This window comes from Rhinolophus sinicus, chromosome 1, assembly GCF_057876585.1.
Source record: "Rhinolophus sinicus isolate RSI-liver-muscle chromosome 1, RSI-T2T, whole genome shotgun sequence".
In the NCBI taxonomy this organism is placed as follows: domain Eukaryota; kingdom Metazoa; phylum Chordata; class Mammalia; order Chiroptera; family Rhinolophidae; genus Rhinolophus; species Rhinolophus sinicus.
The window spans coordinates 53,225,859-53,243,532 of NC_142501.1; the positions used below are offsets into that span (position 1 = coordinate 53,225,859).

Consider the following 17,674-nt stretch of genomic DNA (forward strand, 5'->3'; position numbering starts at 1 on the left):
TAAGCAAATGTATGCATATGAGTAAGCGTTGAGCTATTGGTTCCTATAATTTATATTTAGATTTTGCTGAGTGAATTGGATAAATCCTGAATGATTTTAATTGCTTTTAGTTTTGTGAAACTTTTTCAGAGAAAAGTGTCTTTTATTAAGTAACGAACTAGTGATTTCTTGTTCTGTAAATCAAATGATACTTGAAGTAAGTATTGCAAAAGTTTGTATAAGTAGCAAATTATGTTTGGCTTGTAAAAGAAATTGATGCTAGGTTAGGTCATCAGAAATTTCTTAATGACCTTCACACCAGATTTTGCCTTTACCATTAATTGTTTTTAAACATTAAAATTTTCTTTTAGGCTCCCTTTCCCAATGGTAGTTTTGTGAATGGCTTTAATTCACCAGGATCTTATAAAACAAATGTTGCTGCTGTGAATATGGGTCGACCATTCCAAAAAAGTCGGTAAGATAAAAATCATGGCTGGAATTCATTGTAAATAATTCCCAGTAGTTCTTATAGAGTAACTGTGTGCATAGGATGCTTATCTGCAGACTCATTAAGAGGGGTTGTTTCTTCTTCTTCTTCTTCTTTTTCTTCTTCTTTTTTTTTTACAAACATGTGAATGATTTAATGTAGAATTAATGAACACACTTTGACCTTAGAGTTGATAATGGGTATAAAAATGAGATTGTGCACAATACATACTGTTGGGTTTTTTTAAATAATAGAATTGAAAAAATATTTCATGGCAGTAACATAAAAATCTGGTGTCTAAATGCCATTTAGTGTGTTAAATAGGTAACATTTTAGAGAACGAGTTTTTTTTTGAGGATAGAAATGTTAACTGAATTGAGTGATAAATGCTGGGAATATGAATTATTTGGGATTTTTAAGAATTGAATTTTTGAAATAATTTCTGTGAACTATACTGTAAAACAGGTAATAGCTAACAATTATTGGGCATTTAATGTCTAAAGCTTTGTTTTATGGGCTTTACATGTTTATCACAGTTAATTTTCATAACCCTATAAGATAGATAGTTCCTGTATCTATTTAAAAATAAAGAAATTGAGACATACAAGGTTAAATATCATGTATTTACAGGCACATAGCTAGTAGCTGGCAGAGCCAATACTTGAGCCCAGGTAGTTTGACTCCAAAGCCTACACTTACAACATGCTGTTCTAAACAAACTATTGAGAACTCTGGAAACTTTTGTTATGTAAAATATTGATATGTCTCTTAAGTATTATTCTTTACATAAACAACTGATAATATCAATAATTTGGTATATATTATGGCTTTTGACAGTATTAGAGTAACCAAAGAAAAAAGACACTATTAATAGTGTCACATTTGTTATTTTTTGTTTGCTTATTTTGTGAGCCTTCTGGGTTTTGTTTTTATAAAATTATTTCTTTTCAGTGGTGTTTCTCTTGCCAGATCTTGTTCTCCCAGTTGATTCTTTTTGGCAAGGAGACCACATAATAGTGTTTGTGGTCTAGAAAAACCACATAATGTTTTTCTAAGATGACTTCTAGGAACGAAATCCTTTTTGTAAGGTTTTTCTGAAACATGCCTCACTGGAAAAAGAAGCCTTACAGTATTAAAAAATATTCTTCTCAGTGGATTCTGGAAGCATTCATATGTACTATCCTCTAATAGTTACAATTTTTTTTTTTAATTTCTTTTTTTTGTTAGTTTCAGATACACAAGACAAAGTAATACTTAGACGTTTATCATTTATATCCCTCACACTGTGTGAACCCCCCTCCCCCCATCCACTATCCCTCTGACATCACACAGAGCCGTTACATTTCCACTGTCTCTATTCCTAATGCTATACTCCGCTTCTTGTAAGTATAATAGTCACAATTTTTGTACTCAGCTTTAACTGACACAATTGGTTAAAACATTTAAAGATCATTTTTAAGTGTTAGGAAAATTTAACTAGATAAAATTCTTTTGCTTTATGAAGTTTCAAATGAGATCTCTTCATATTGTAACAATGTAAGGTTTTTTTATAAGCAAAGGATTATTTGTGCTCTTATCGATGACTCTTGTTTGGTAATACACTAACAATTAACTGTGAAATTCAAGTATTACCCTCAGTGAAGGGTAAGTACAGTCAGTGAACCTTAATTATATACATCCTGTTGTTCAAAACAAGATTATTTTGTTAGAGACAAGGATGTTTAAATTTGGAAAGACCAGATTGTTACCATATAGTTTTAACTCATTTTGCAGATGAAGAAAGTAAAAGTTGAAGAGGACAGATATCTTACTAGGGTTACATTACTAGTTATCAACAGACCTGAGATTTAGAACATTTCCTTTTCCTTTACCATAGCTGGTAAAGTGTTTTTTTTTTAATAATTAAATTAGAGCAAATGACAATTTGCAGTTTTCCTTGTTTGGAGATAACAGATTTCCCATGCTTAGACATAGTAGCTCTATAAAATACATATCTATTGATTTCACATTTCTTTAAATGGCTAACGTTTCCTTTAAACTGTTAATAGAATAGACATCTTTGTTATGAGGTTAGACTAAAAGCAATTTTTAACTAATAGCGAAGAATACTGATGTTTTCAGGTGCTTGACTTAAAAATACATTAAGTGTGTTCACTGTGTTTCTTTATTGTCATGTGTCTTTACTGTGCTTTCTTGGCGAAGGGGGGGAGATTACGATAAGAAAGCCTAGAATGACAGTCAAGCTATCCTTGCTTTTATGGAGGTGTACCTATGGTTTTGAAGATACCGGGCAGGTTTATTATAATTTTTCTTGTTATTCAAAACCATTTGTATACAATTATTTTCCATGTTTAACCAATACAGGTTGTTAATTTTTACAGAAATAGTACGTGAATACTTTCTTATAAAAATGCAAATATTACAGATGAAACTAAAAAAGCTTTTTGACTCCCAACCCAAATCCGTGTTTCCTCCTTAAGAAGTGACCACTGCCAGACCTTCCTTTTTACTTACTTTCCAGTCAAGGAGAAAGTTTGGCAGTTACTATATTAACCGTCTAACAGTTTAACCTTATAACAGCCCTGTGATGATCACCAGACCTACTTAGAGAGAATAGGACTAACTTTCAGAAGTCCGGGCATTTTTCTACCTTTCATATTTTATCTTTCTGTCACTTTACTTCTTCCTTTCTATCTTTTACCACTCCTTTCTTTCTTTTGCCCGGACTGAGATTGTAAGTCCCTCTCAGTGAAGGGTAAGATTATGAGATCTGAGGGCTGTTTAAACCTAATAAGTTGTCCATTAGGTGTTTTGAAATGCAATGAGAAAATTTAGGTGAAACTTTCTGAATCATGGAAACAGCATGTCTACTTAATGAGATCATTTTTCAGATGTGTTGGATAATATATTTTGAAAATTATTTTGTGTTAGTTGACATACGGTAATTTTCATTGCTACTAAAATCTATTTTGTGATAGAAAGTAATTAACTGGAAAAGAATCATATTAAACTCAGCTCAACTTTGTAGCCTGAGTTTTAGCTTTAAGTTTTAATAATAGTAACCTAAGTTTTTATGTTCTGTAAAGAGTAAAGTAGGAGAGCTGGAGATGCTGTTGGAATTAATGGTTAATTGTTGGGCATACAATTATGAGGTTTTAAATCCGTATTTAGAGAGCCAGGAATTGGCGATGTGTTATTAATATTATGAATTTGTAACTATGAAAACAGACTGTAAAAATGGTCTATATAAACTGCTAACAAGGGACCAAATATAAATCTCATACTTCCTTGTTAAATCTGCTGCAGAGCCAAGATCCTCGGTTGCTTGGACTTGAGATGTTCTCACTATTGATTTCACTGCATCCTCTCGCCTTCACCCTACCCTGGCTTCATTGCTTACAGAGTGTTAGAGTTGGATGCTTATACACATCATCCAAGATAAAAGCTACTTTTGTTAGAAGTATGCCATGCCTTAGTTCATGAAGTCATGGCAGACTATTATTTTCATTGTGTTTTTCTAGTTTTTTTTGTCCAATGTATGGATCTTTGTTTGAACAACAAATTTTATTTGGTGAGGGATGTTTAGTACGAAGCTGGGATTTTAATATATTCCACCTTTTCTTACTCTTTTTTTCATTGTCACCGCCTAAAAGAGCCTTTTTAGACTTTTTTCCCTAACTTCCCCCTATGAAAATTTAATACTAGAGATTATGGTATATCTATTTATGTAATGTATGTTTATCTGTGTTTTATACATGAAATGAGTAGGAATAAGATTCCCCTCTCCCCCCAAGGAACCAATATTTACTCCCATTTGGGGGTGATGTTGCCCAACTGAGAAAGCATGGCATAGAATCATTAAGTTTAAAGCCTGACTGATTTAGATGTGTCAAGTCTGCAGCTTGTGTCAAAGAAAATAGCTAAAATCCTAGTTATATTCTGAATATTGATGTAGGAGTAGTTTTATCTTGAAGAACTTTGGCTCTTCTCCCAAATCCCTCCAAATAACTTTGTAACGTAAGAATTCTTTGCCTTTTAAAAATAATGCATCTGGGACACAAAAGGGTTTACATGACAGTTTTATGTTTAATTTAATTAATGGGAAATTAGGATATGACAGGAAGCAATTTTTAACTTGGCCTATTAAGAGTTTCTACCATTACAAGGAAAGATTTTTCTGTCTGTCTTAGCTTTTATGTATGTAATTTTGTATTTCTTATAGTGTGAAGCCTCATTTTAGGTCATCAGGTGGTTCAGAACACTCAACAGAGGTCTCTGTGTCATTGGGGGATGGACCATTAAACAGATCTGGTTCAAGGAACTTTACAGCTGAACGGCATAACCCTGCAGTAACAGCGCATCAGGAGCAAAGCTACCTGCCAAAAGAGACCCCCACTTTGCAGATTGAACAGAATGGGGACTATGGTAGGGGCAGGTAAGGAAATATGGTAATAAATAAGGAAATGAGGTATATGAAAATTCTTTGATCATAATGTGAACTTTTGAAAACTACGATCTAATGTGGGTTTTTTAGACTTACTTATTGGTGTATGCTAAATAAATAGTGTTACATCATACAGATCAGTAGTTTTTTAAAAGTTATTGAGAAATTTAAGAATGTCCATATAGAATATAGCTGTGAGTCAGAGGTTTATAAAGTTATTCTGAAGTCCTTTGAGTTCACTGAGGAAAGAATGGCTTAGAGAGAGAAGATCCCATCTGCATTATAGTTTTAATTTCTCATAACTTCTAAACTATGGGAATGGGGTTATATATTCCTACCCTGCCTAAACAAAACAAAAAAACTGAACCCTAATATGCTTCTGGTGTGGAGAGAACACTTCTAATAAAAATGTGCCCAACTTATGTGGTGGTGGTGGTGGTGGTTGAAGTTTTTGGTAGATTAGCGCAGGATCCCTTCAGAAGACTGTATATTTATTTTTTAACAATAATGGAGATTTAGAAAGTGTAGATACTTTAGACATTCACCCACATCTTTGACAGAATGTATAAATTTGAAGAAACTTATAAATTATCCCTCCCACCACCCCCTTTTTTTGTCGTTGTTAAAAGGAGAACTCTTTTCAGAGGGAGAAGACGACGAGAAGATGACAGAATCCCAGTAAGTGGTTTTTACTTTTAATTACTTTTGTTCAGTTTCTTTTTTTTTTCCTTTTTGTAATTTTTTCTATGGCATTGACTTGTGGTCTACCTTTCTGGGTTTTTGTTTTATTGCTTATAGTATTCAGCAAAGATAAATAGAGCCTGTGCTTGACCCTGAAATATATACCCCTACCATACCCACCCTCACCCCTTAAAGGACATATATAGTTAGGGATTTGGCCTGTGTTGCTCACTTTTTAAAAAAAATTACTTGAATACCTAATATATTTGGTTTAAAAATAAAAAATATGAACAGTTTAACTCTTCACTAATGGACGTTTAAGTTGTTTGACTATTTTGATCTTACAAACAGTGCAACAATAACCTTATACAACCATCATTTCCTATGTGTACAATAATATCTGAAGGAGAATCTCTAGAAGTTGGATTTCTGGGTCACAATTTAATATATTGCTGCCAAATAGCTTTCTGTAGGGATTGTGCCAATTTTCATTCCAACAGATAGTGAACAGAAGTCCCTGTTTATCCATAGCCTTGCAGAGAATATGATTTTTTGCCCATCTGATAGGACATATCATTCACTTTTAAAGCTCTGTTGGATGGTGTTAATACTATTTATTGTTATTTGAAGGCAATTTTTATGTACTGTTTATTATATCCACTAATCTTATAAAACAGCTTAAAGAAAATTTGCTATGTTTCTAGACATATTATTATTTGAATCTTAATTTACCTAGCTTCAAATTCGTATTTTGATTTTTTTGTGGTTTGTTCATGGTGACTGTTTACCATCTTTTAACTGAGACCAAAAGGAGTTGAGAATAAAAATGGTGTAGAAAGATACGGAGATCTCAAGAAAACCTTGCCTAGGATTTACAGACATGTCATAAATGTGTAATATAATGCTTATTTTACATGTATAAGTAGTGAATTATATACCTATATAAGTAATACACATGTAGTTTACTAGCTGGTATACATATACAGATAAGTGTACATATATCACATAAGTAGTGAAAACACACATTTTCAAAGAAGTAAACGTATTACATTATAATAAAGAATAGTCTTAGGTCAAACTGTGAACTCTTTAAAACAATGTTATTTTTTCATGTATAGCTTTCTATACCATAGGCATAGGCAGCCATGAACCTTGAGGCAACAATTTTTAAGGATACCATTTTAGCAGGCCACGTCAATCCTCAAGTGGTCCTAAATAATTGAGGAGACTTGATTCGGCTTGAAGTCTGTTTAATACATTGAAAATGTCTGGATCGAGGACTGAATATTGAGATGAGGAAAAAAAAGATAGGCATGCTTTCCAGTAGGAAGGGCAGGGGTGCAGGTGCCCTTGTGCAGGAGGGAGATCTTAGCTAGCGATAAAATTTGAATTTGTAAGCTGACGCGTAGTGATTGAAGTCATAAGATTAGACAAGGACATGGCAGGGGACTCTGTAAGAGAGTGAATGATTTTTTTATGAAGGCCAAGAATGGAGCATGGTAGGCCAAGGATGGGGGGCATAGTCGTTTTGGACTATAAAATAAGATTATTCATTAATGATGTTTGAAGTATTTAAGCAAAATCTGAGTGAAGATGGCTGATAGGCAAATGAACGTCTGGGTTTCAGGTGAAGGTCTGGGCTGAAAATATTTAAAATGTACAACTTAATAATGATTTTTGGCAAATTTTCAGAGTTGTGCAGTCAAAAGACCACCAGAAAGTGAACAAGATTATTTTAAGTGTTGTTCCCATATACATAGTAGTTGAAGTCATGGATAATGGATATCAAATGGAGAGAGTATGGAAAGTGAGAGGTAGTAACCATATAGAAACCAAAAACCATTAAAAGAAGTGGGCAGGGAGGGGCCGGCCCAGTGGCTCAGGCGGTTAGAGCTCCGTGCTCCTAACTCCGAAGGCTGCCGGTTCGATTCCCACATGGGCCTGTGGGCTCTCAACCACAAGGTTGCCAGTTCAATTCCTCGAGTCCCGCAAGGGATGGTGGGCTCTGCCCCCTGCAACTAAGATTGAACACGGCACCTTGAGCTGAGCTGCCTCCTGGATGGCTCAGTTGTTGGTTGGAGCGCGGGCTCTCAACCACAAGGTTGCCAGTTCAATTCCTCGAGTCCCGCAAGGGATGGTGGGCAGCGCCCCCTGCAACTAAAATTGAACACGGCACCTTGAGCTGAGCTGCCGCTGAGCTCCCGGATGGCTCAGTTGGTTGGAGCCTGTCCTCTCAACCACAAGGTTGCCAGTTCGACTCCCGCAAGGGATGGTGGGCTGTGCCCCCTGCAACTAGCAACGGCAACTGGACCTGGAGCTGAGCTGCGCCCTCCACAACTAAGACTGAAAGAACAACAACTTGAAGCTGAACAGAACCCCCCACAACTAAGATTGAAAGGACAACAATTTGACCATTGTTCCCCAATAAAGTCCTGTAAAAAAAAAAAAAAGTGGGCAGGGAAAGAAAAGCACATTATTGTCAGACTTGAGAATCAAGAGAAATAGCGGTATCACAGAAGCTAAGTGAAAAATGAGCTCCCAAAGGAAAGAATGTGTACCATGCCAAATGTTATAGTGAGGTCGGGGGCAAAAAAGAATGTCAGCTTTTGCATTGTGGAAGGCATTGGTGACTTGTCAAAGCGGTTTTAGTGAAGTGAGTGATGAGTACAAAGGTGAGGAAGTAGAAGAGGCGGTATAACAAGTGAGAGGTTTGTCAGGATATATAGGATGGTAGGTGAAAGGGAAAGATGAGATTTTCAAGGAAGGGTATTCTCTCTTTAGACTGTATGGAAGGAGAAAAGATGATGGCCAATTTACTTGAGGTAGGGTTTTTTGTTTTTATTTTGTTACGAAAGGAGGTATAGTAAATATAGAAAGCAACAAATAGTGGAGATAGATTAGAAGGCTTAGTAGTGGGGCAAAGGTTGCAAAAGAAACAGCTGGCTAAAGGTAAAGTAGTCATTGTTAAAGACTAATGAGAGTTCGACTGAGATGAGAAGCCAAGAATTTATAGGGGAACAATTCTGTGCCTTAGGGTAGAGTTTGTTTTTTGAAACTTTCACCTTCTGTGGTACAGGATTAGAGAATGAGACAGACATGTGACCTGTTTTATGATTTGTGTCTTTTAGAGACCCCATCCTTCAACAGCTGAAGCTAAGGCTCCAACACCAAAGTTTGACTTACTAGCCTCAAATTTTCCTCCTTTACCTGGGAGTTCATCAAGAACACCAGGTGAACTTGTTTTGGAGAGTAGGATGTCTGATATTGTTAAAGGTGTCTACAAAGAAAAGGTAAACACTGAAACACCTTATGGGACTATATTAACTTATGTTTTCAAGGTTATTATTAAATTTTTATTTGTACTTAAGTATTTCTAACAGTTTTTATTCATGAGGTTTTCGGCATACTTTGAGTATTATAAAAAGATTTATGATAAAGCTACACAAGGTTCAATAAAATGTTTCTTCACTTTTGTATGTCTTTTTATCAGTCACTCAGTTTGCTAGAACTGATTAATGGAAGCTGAATGGAAAGTCATTGCCACTTAAGTGCCTATAATTAACCAGTGCCATAAATGAATTCTAAGCTCGTTTGGTAAACTCAGTCTTATTTTAATAGTACGTATACATAGTAGATCTAAGCTTATAATGAAAATAGTAGTTTCCAGCAACCACTTTCAACTCTAGCTTTTTCTCCTGACATCTCTCCCTGTATTTCTAATTAACATGGTTATACTGCTGTTTCTTGACTTTTCAGTTTTAGATGTTGCCTGTTAACTTTACATTCTAGAAGCTAAGGATTTAGCTCTCTTAAACCAACATACTTGTCTCATCCTCGCAATAGATTGTACTTCATCATATCTAGGACACCATCACTTACAAGATGCCCCATTATTTTAGTATCACTAAAAAAGTGAAAATCTTTGCCAGTTAGACTACCCCATGCCCTCATTTATAAGTCACATCTCAGTATTACATATTTTCTTCCTAACTGAGCTTCATAGTATATGGTTAGTATTTCTCCTGTCCTACACTCGGTGGCCTGCACACTGCTGTGTTCCTGGGATTTCACCATCTGGGAATTTCCTTATTCTCCTTTATTGAATCCCCTCTTTTTCTTACTCTTGTTTTACTTTCCCATATTGGTGGGTCATGTCTTCCCAAGTTTCCTGAATAATTGGCTTTTAGTATTTTATCAGCACCACTCTCTAACTAACTGAGCTAACCAGCTACCCTGGCTTTTAGTATTTTAGATATTAATTTCTAGGGCTCTTTTCTTGTTTTTCTTGTTTTAATTGTAAAATACACATAACATAAAATTTACCATCTTACCATTGTTAAGTGTGTATACTTCAGTAGTGTTAAATACATTCACATTGTTGTGCAACCAAACTCCAGAACGCTTCATCTTCTGGAGAACTAAAATTTAGTTACAGAACTAAAATGCGCTACCCATTAAACAGCAACTTCATTCCCGCTTCCCTCAGTCCCTGGCAACCATAATTCTACTTTGTTCTATGAATTTGACAATTTTAGGTACCTCATATAAGTAGAATCATAGAGTATTTTGTCTTTTTGTGACTGGCTTGTTTCACTTAGCATATTGCTTTCGAGATTCATCCATTGTTGTAGCTTGTGTCAGTTCTTCATTCCTTTCATCATGCAATAATAGTCCATTGTATGTATACAGTAGGTCCCCTCCTACATGCAGTTTCACTTTTCATGGTTTCATTTACCCACATCAATCACACTTCAAAAATATTAAATGAAAAATTCCAGAAATAAACAATTCGTATGTTTTAAATTGCATGCCATTCTGAGTAGTGCTCCTCGGATGTGAATCACCCCTTTGTCCAGTGTATCCACGCTGTATATGCTCCATGGCTGCTAGTCACTCTCTGTTATCAGACTAACGGGCACAGCATCACGGTGCTTGTGTTCAAGTAACCCTTATTTTACTCAATAATGGCCCCAAAGTGCAAGAGTAGTGATGCTAACAATTCAGATAGACCAAAGAGAGCTGTAAACTGCTTCCTTTAAATGAAGTGGTAAGTACAGTACAATAAGATACTTTGCAAGACAGAGAGACCACATTCACAAAATTTTCATTACAGTATATTGTTGTAATTGTTATATTTTATTATTGTTATTAATCTTTTACTGGGCCAGATTTATAAATTAAAAAGTCATATACATATAAAATAAAAAATCGTATATAGGGTTCAGTACTATCTGCAGTTTCAGGCATCCACTGGGGGTCTTGGAATATAGCCCCTGTTGGTAAGGGGGAGACCACTGTTCTACGTTTTATTTATCCATTCACCAGTTGATGAGTATGTAGGTTGTTCCCACTTTTTGGCTATTATGAATAATGTTACTATGACATATATTTGTGTATAGCTTTTTTTGTGCAGACATGTTTTCTCTCCTGTTTATGTTCCCAGGAGTGGGATTTGCTAGGTTTTATGGTAACTACGTTTAACTTCTTGAGGATCTGCCAGGCTGTTTTCCAAAGTGGCTGTACCATTTTACATTGCCACCCTCAATGTATGAGAGTTCCAATATCATCACTAACATTTGTTACTGTCTGGCTTACTGATTTATAGCCATTCTAGTGAGTGTCAAGTGATGTCTCATTGTGATTTTGTTTTGCATTTCCCTGCTGTTTAATGATGTTGAGCATCTTTAATATATGCTTGTTGGCCCTTTGCATATCTTATTTGGAGAAGTATTTATGTAAGTGCAATTTAAAAAAACTTTTAATTTTTTAATCACAGTTGACATTCAATATTATATTAGTTTCAGGTGTACAGTGTAATGGTTAGACATTTATATAACTTACAAAGTGATTCCCCCCCCAATAAGCCTAGTACCCACCTGGCACCATACATTCTTATTACAATATTATGTTGTTTATCCTGTACTTTAAGTGCAATTTTTAAATCTGTTTTTACTTTAAGGATAATGAAGAGTTGAGAGTTAGTTGTCCAGTGCCTGCAGAGGATGAACAGACAGACTGCACCTCTGCCCAGCAACTCAGTATGAGTACCAGTCCTCCCTGTACAGCTGAGCCTCCTGCGTTAAGGTACAGGTTTCAGGATATGACTGAGTACTTTTTCTTCTGATCATTTGCTCACCTGTTTCTGTGTGCTATACTAAGTCTGATATCAAGCTCTTTTTTTCCTTAGCACAACTGAGCAAGAAAAGGATTTACCAGAGGATTCCACTGTTCAGAAGGATGTTCTCAACCAGCCGACAGTATCAGTTTCTTCCCCAAGTACTGCAAAGCCATCAAGGACAAATACTGCTTCCCCCTGTAATAGTAACGTAAATGTAGCTGTAACTGTGGCCCTGCAGGTAACTTGATGAATTTAGTTTTATGTAAGAAAAAAATAATAGGGTAAATAATGAGAAGTTATTCTTTTCCCGTAACTCTTTGCTAGTGCAGAGTCACTTGGAAATAGCCCAGATTGGGGCACTGTGAAGAAATGGAATTTTTAGCCATGTTGAGGAAGTGAAGAAGTTACTATTCATTCTGTTTCTTTTGATTGCTTTTTCTCTGATCATATTATGGTTAAGTGAAGCTTCTTATGTTGTATATATCCTTTTTGGGCTAGTGTAAAGGTGCCTTGAGCCTCTTGAAATTTTTTTTGTATAATGATTAAATCTGTGGAACCCATAAGGGACCACTCATTTTTATTCACTTTCCAGAATCATTTTTATAATTAGGAAAATACAGAAAAGCGGATGCGGGGGGAACCCACAAAATTTACCTATACACCTTTTATTCACTGATACAATAGTAGCATTTTGGTGTACAGTTCTTTATTTTTTCTAGGTTAAGAACATTTTATCTTGTCATTTAATAATAATAGTATAGGATAACAGCTACCAATTATTAATTGCCTAGTGTATGCCAGGACCACTGCTAAAGACCTTTTACGTACCTGATCCCATTGTTGGAGGACCCCATTGTCCTCCTTTTTCAGATGAGGTGGTTAGGACTTTTAATTAGTCTTCTATTAATATATTATTGGTTTCCATCGGCTCTCTTGAGATTCTTGTGGAATCCTTCTCAGGTTTCTTTGTACCGAGGGAAGAGAGAATGAAGCCATTTTATTTTGTCATATGAATGGACCATTATTAGTTTAATCTGTCCCTTCTTAGACATTTAGGTTATTTCCAGTTTTTTCATCACTATAAATAATGTGACATGAACATCCTTCAAATAAATTCCTTAAGTAAAATTATTGTTCTATACATAAATTACTAATGTTTTTTATCATTTTTCAACAAATGTATTTTTTTAAAAGATTGTACTGATACACTTGGATAGCATTGTATATTAGTGTGCCTTACTGATTTGCTTGTGGTTAATACTATCCTTTTTGTATTTTAGTACTTAGAGAATGTGTACCATAAATCTTTTTGTTCCTTATCTTCCCTTGAAAGGAACCCCGAAAGCTAAGTTACGCTGAAGTGTGCCAGAAGCCCCCTAAAGAGCCATCTCCAGTTCCTGTGCAGCCACTACGAGAACTCCGCTCCAATGTAGTGTCTCCCACCAAAAATGAAGAGAATGGAGCTCCTGAGAAGTCCATTGAGAAACCACATGAGAAGCCAGAAGCAAGGGCTAGTAAGGATTATTCTGGCTTCCGAGGCAATACCATTCCTAGGGGAGCAGCTGGAAAAATCAGGGAACAGAGACGCCAGTTTGGCCATAGGGCTATACCTCAGGGAGTGACTCGACGTAACGGCAAAGAGCAATATGTGCCACCCAGATCACCAAAGTAAAAAACAAACAAACAAACAAAAAAACTATTCAAAAACTTCTCTCTCTTCCCATTAAACTTGAGCCGCCGTGGCTGTACTGAACTGTTTTGGAGGGGAGCGGGTAGCCAGGAAGGAAACAGTCTGTCCTTAAATCATTATGGATTTTGGAGTTGTGAGCAGTAGAATCCCAAAATTCATCTCTAAAGTGATTTTAAAGTGCTGGAGGAGTCCAATCAGTATAAATATATATATATATATATATATATACATATATAAAAATATAATTTTTCTATTTTTGTTTTTGATTTTAATTTGCAGAGATCTTCTGCCTGGAATCAATTTTGAGGGTTCAGATTTAGCTTGGGGAAAAATCATATTACACATCCTTCAGTATAAGAGATGAGGGAGTGAGAGAAAATATTTTTGAAGAAACATTTCTGTAAAATTAGAAATTACTTTTTTTAATCTATTTAAAGTTTGGCTTGGAGAATGCCAGCTCTGCCTATATGGCCTTGTGTTGCAAAGCAGATCAGTGGCTGGGGTGCCTGTTGTGGTGTGAGTGTGTACACGAGTGATTGGAGCCAAATCTGTTGTCATGTTAGTTAAATGATATGAAAATTGAATGTAATACGTACTTGAGTAGATTTTTTTTCCAGTTTGAAATGTAATCTCTTTTTGACCTTACTAATGTTTCATTCAACATGAAGCTGTTAAAACTCTGATTGTACTTGGAGATGACTACCAATCAGTTTAATACTCAAGGAAAGAATGGGGGTTATTCAGAAAATTGAAAATCTGTCTTAGAGTGGATAGGTCAAATGGACTGTAGAAGTTTAAACTGCTCTGTGATTTTTTCCCCCCTTAAATAGGAAACAACTTTTTTTGTTACTTCATTTGTCAGTGTCTGTTCTTTGACTACCAACCCCCAAAAGCAAAATAACCAAACACCTATGTAATTGTATGTTTCTAACTGCCTTGACCAGTCAAATCTCATAACTGTTCTAGATTTCTGAATTGAACAGTGAAGTATTTTACTCTTCTATTCAAGTATTTAGAACTTTAGATCCCAGAACGGTAGGGCAGACTGACCCTACAGTAATTTATTTGTGTTAGAGCTAAAGATGAAACACTGTAATTGAATCTCTTACAGTGTTAAATAGTATAGAAGTAAAAATAATTTTTTTAAAGGCTTAATTTAGGGGCAACCTTTTCTATTTACAGTGTATTTATCGCCTGCCTTCCTTCCCTTTCTCCAAAAAAATAAAATAAAAAAATAAAAAAATACAGTTTGGAATTCACAGAAACAGAACCAGCAAGTCATGAGATTTTTGAGTTAAGGTGAGAAAGATAGTTGAAGAAAATTGATACATAATTTCTCAGTGAATAAAGTTGTAACTCTCATATTAAATAGGCAAGTTTACATGCTGGTACTTAGAAAATGGCTAAAATGTTAAAAACCATGTTACATTAATCTGTTTTAAGTCATACCATTTTCAGAGTTCTGTGTAAAGTGGGGTTTTTCTTTTTAGGGATAGTTTGTAATAGTAATAACTGTCCCTTATATTAGTGAATAACATATGTACAAATTGAAACTGTAAATTGTGAACACTGGAAAGCACCATTGTGACATAGAGTAAACATCTTAGTAATATATTAAAATGAATGTAAATGGAAGTTAAAATTACATTACTGTGAAACTCATCTTCCAACTCTTAAGTTAAGCTTTGGAGATTTGTATTAGTAGGTAACTGTTCAAAGCTTTGAAAACACTGCACATTTATGTACACGCCAGAATTACCATTTCTTTGTAACTTATTCAGCTTGGCAATTGCTTTTGATTTGGTGGATTGATAATGTGGTGTAATATATTTAAGTAGTTTGGAACTATTCATTTCTACACACTATTTTTTTTAAATCATCTAGATGAAACATACAATTAAACTGCCTGTGCTAAACATTTGGGGGAAGTTTAGGTTCTTTTTTAAAAAAGTATTAGTAATCATTGACTACATCTATGATAAAACTGCTTATTTTGGTTTACTTAGATAATAATGCTGCAGTTGGTGGAAATGATAAACATTTAAAGTGTTAACACTCTGTGAATGCATTGGATTTAAGAGAATAAACATTTTATAAAAATCACTTGGCAAGGATTATAAACTTAATTATCGCACTTGCAACAAAACATTTTTTTACATGTCACAGAAGTGGGCTTGTATTATTTGTATGCTTGTGTGACTTACCCAACTTCTAAAAACTAAATATTCTAATTGAAACACAAGAAAAGAGTCTTCTTTTTGAAGAAAGCAAGTTTGTTCTTGCTTTTTCCCAAATGTTATTGAAAATAGAAATTTAATTTAAAGACATGACCTTTTAAAATTTCTTATAAAATATATAGTTTTAATTTAATTTGCATCATTATAGCTAATAGCTCCCATTTTGATGGGATGTATAGGGCAGAATTTGTGTGTGTGTGTGCGCGCGCGTGTGTGTGTACATAAAATATATATATATTCACAGTATGTATTTAGCATTTATTTTATTACAGCAGATTTCAGGTTTGTATGTAAATGATGCCTATGAGTTGTGTGAAACTTGGCTTTTTTCCCTGCATTACTCTGTAACTGATAAGGGTTGGGCATTCATTGTAGTTCAGCTATTTATTTGGTTCTTTAGAAGGAAGAATTTATATGTCAAATTTTTCTCTTTATCCTTTTGGCTTAACACTTCTTGGGTTGTTGAAGGCTAAAAGTAGATGCAAATGATACTGATTGTATGGTACATTGATCTTCTGCCATCGTTCTTATTTGCGTGAAGAAAAGATTCACAGTTCTCCGCCTTGCACTTCATAGAGGTGTATAGAAAGATTGCAAAATTATCTCCATTTCCTCTCCTGATTATTAAGGTTTTCATGATATCTAGGGCCTGTCTCTAATCTGAATAACTTCATTTTTGCAAATGTAGACACTGGCATTCAAAAGAGTGATCCGTCTAAATTTTTTTCAACTGGATTTTGGGAGAAGATAAAATCTTTCAGTGATAGGTTTATTGTTGTCATCTTATGTGCTTAATTTGCATGTGATCAAATGACATGCAGATTTTAATTTATTTTTGGTTCCTAAAATTAATGTAGCTTAAATATTGTTTCACATTCCTTTTTCTTTTTTAAATAAGCAGGTTGGCTTTGCAGAAAGCTTAATGATTGAGTATTAGCATCTGCTGGAGCAGAAAATAGTATTTAAAAGTTACTGAATACTTTCTCTAGTTTTAGTGGTTATGGCCTTAATATTTAGTCTTTTGGCTTACATGTCCACTGGTTTCACTTTGACAGTTGAACAGCACTGGGGTAAAGTCTGATGTTTGTGTTGGCCATGTATGTTAACCATATTTTAAAAGTATCCAGTTTGTTTTTACAGAGACGATAAAATGCAAAAGAGGACAATATATATTCCTTTTGAGGGATTTTTATAAATTCTTAACTATACAATGGGGGATTTTTTCTAATTTTTTATATTTCCTTACAATTTGGTGGTTGTTAATTTAACTTTAGGCTTTTGGTGTATGCTAACTTAGCTAATCTGAGCTTCTAACAAGATACATAGACATTTCAGTTCTCGTTAGCTGACTGAGGACATTTTAAGAAGTTGAGAGAAAATTTGTTTTCAAATTGAGAGTAAATTCTATTTCAAAATACACCTAATTATTAAAGATTTTTTTAAAGCTGAGAACTTATAAATTGTCGAATAAACGGTTCCTAAAAGTACAGCTCAGATGCCAACAGGCTGTGTATAAAATAAAATGGTTTTATTTTCAGTTTTGCAGCACAAACACTGATTAGCATATAGTGGAAGAAACATCCACATTAATTTTTTTTTTTTTCATTCAGGTGTCTCTTGAGTGACATCTCTTAAACGTTTGCATTGGGGGTGGTCAGAACCAGTTATCTGGCTCTATTTTGTCCATTACTTAGGTATGTTCCTGTTGTCAAAACCATCGCCCCCCAAAATGGTGTGACACGTGCTATTATGTTAAAATGAGTACATCCTTGTATTTGTATTTTTGTTTTCAACATTGCCAAGGTGCTATGAGAAATTAAAGTAACAAAAATTAGAAACAATAAAATTATTTAAAAGCAGAACTGGTTTCCTTTTCTCCAGGTGGTTTATGTCTAATGACTTCTTGTTATTTTTCGATAATTTTATATGTTGCCCACTCTCTCTCTCTAGTTTCATTACTATCCTGATCTCAGTTGGTGTTTTGTTTTCGGGAGGGGAGGGGAGGCAGGATATGTGATATTTCATGTGTAAAGTGAGG

General features: G+C 34.7%; 1 protein-coding gene across 4 annotated transcripts in view; it reads left to right on the plus strand.

The window, feature by feature from the left end:
* Positions 1–15,502, plus strand: part of LARP4 (La ribonucleoprotein 4) — a 60,240-nt gene extending 44,738 nt beyond the window's left edge. For all 4 annotated transcript variants that reach the window (XM_019724581.3, XM_019724583.3, XM_074325701.2 and 1 more), the window contains exons 10-16: positions 351–454; positions 4,689–4,901; positions 5,540–5,588; positions 8,720–8,881; positions 11,551–11,675; positions 11,779–11,947; positions 13,043–15,502. In XM_019724581.3, the coding sequence (XP_019580140.1) occupies positions 351–454; positions 4,689–4,901; positions 5,540–5,588; positions 8,720–8,881; positions 11,551–11,675; positions 11,779–11,947; positions 13,043–13,381 (1,161 nt within the window). In that variant the 3' untranslated portion in view covers positions 13,382–15,502. The remainder of the gene's footprint in view (positions 1–350; positions 455–4,688; positions 4,902–5,539; positions 5,589–8,719; positions 8,882–11,550; positions 11,676–11,778; positions 11,948–13,042) is intronic.
* The last annotated feature ends 2,172 nt before the right edge of the window (positions 15,503–17,674 follow it).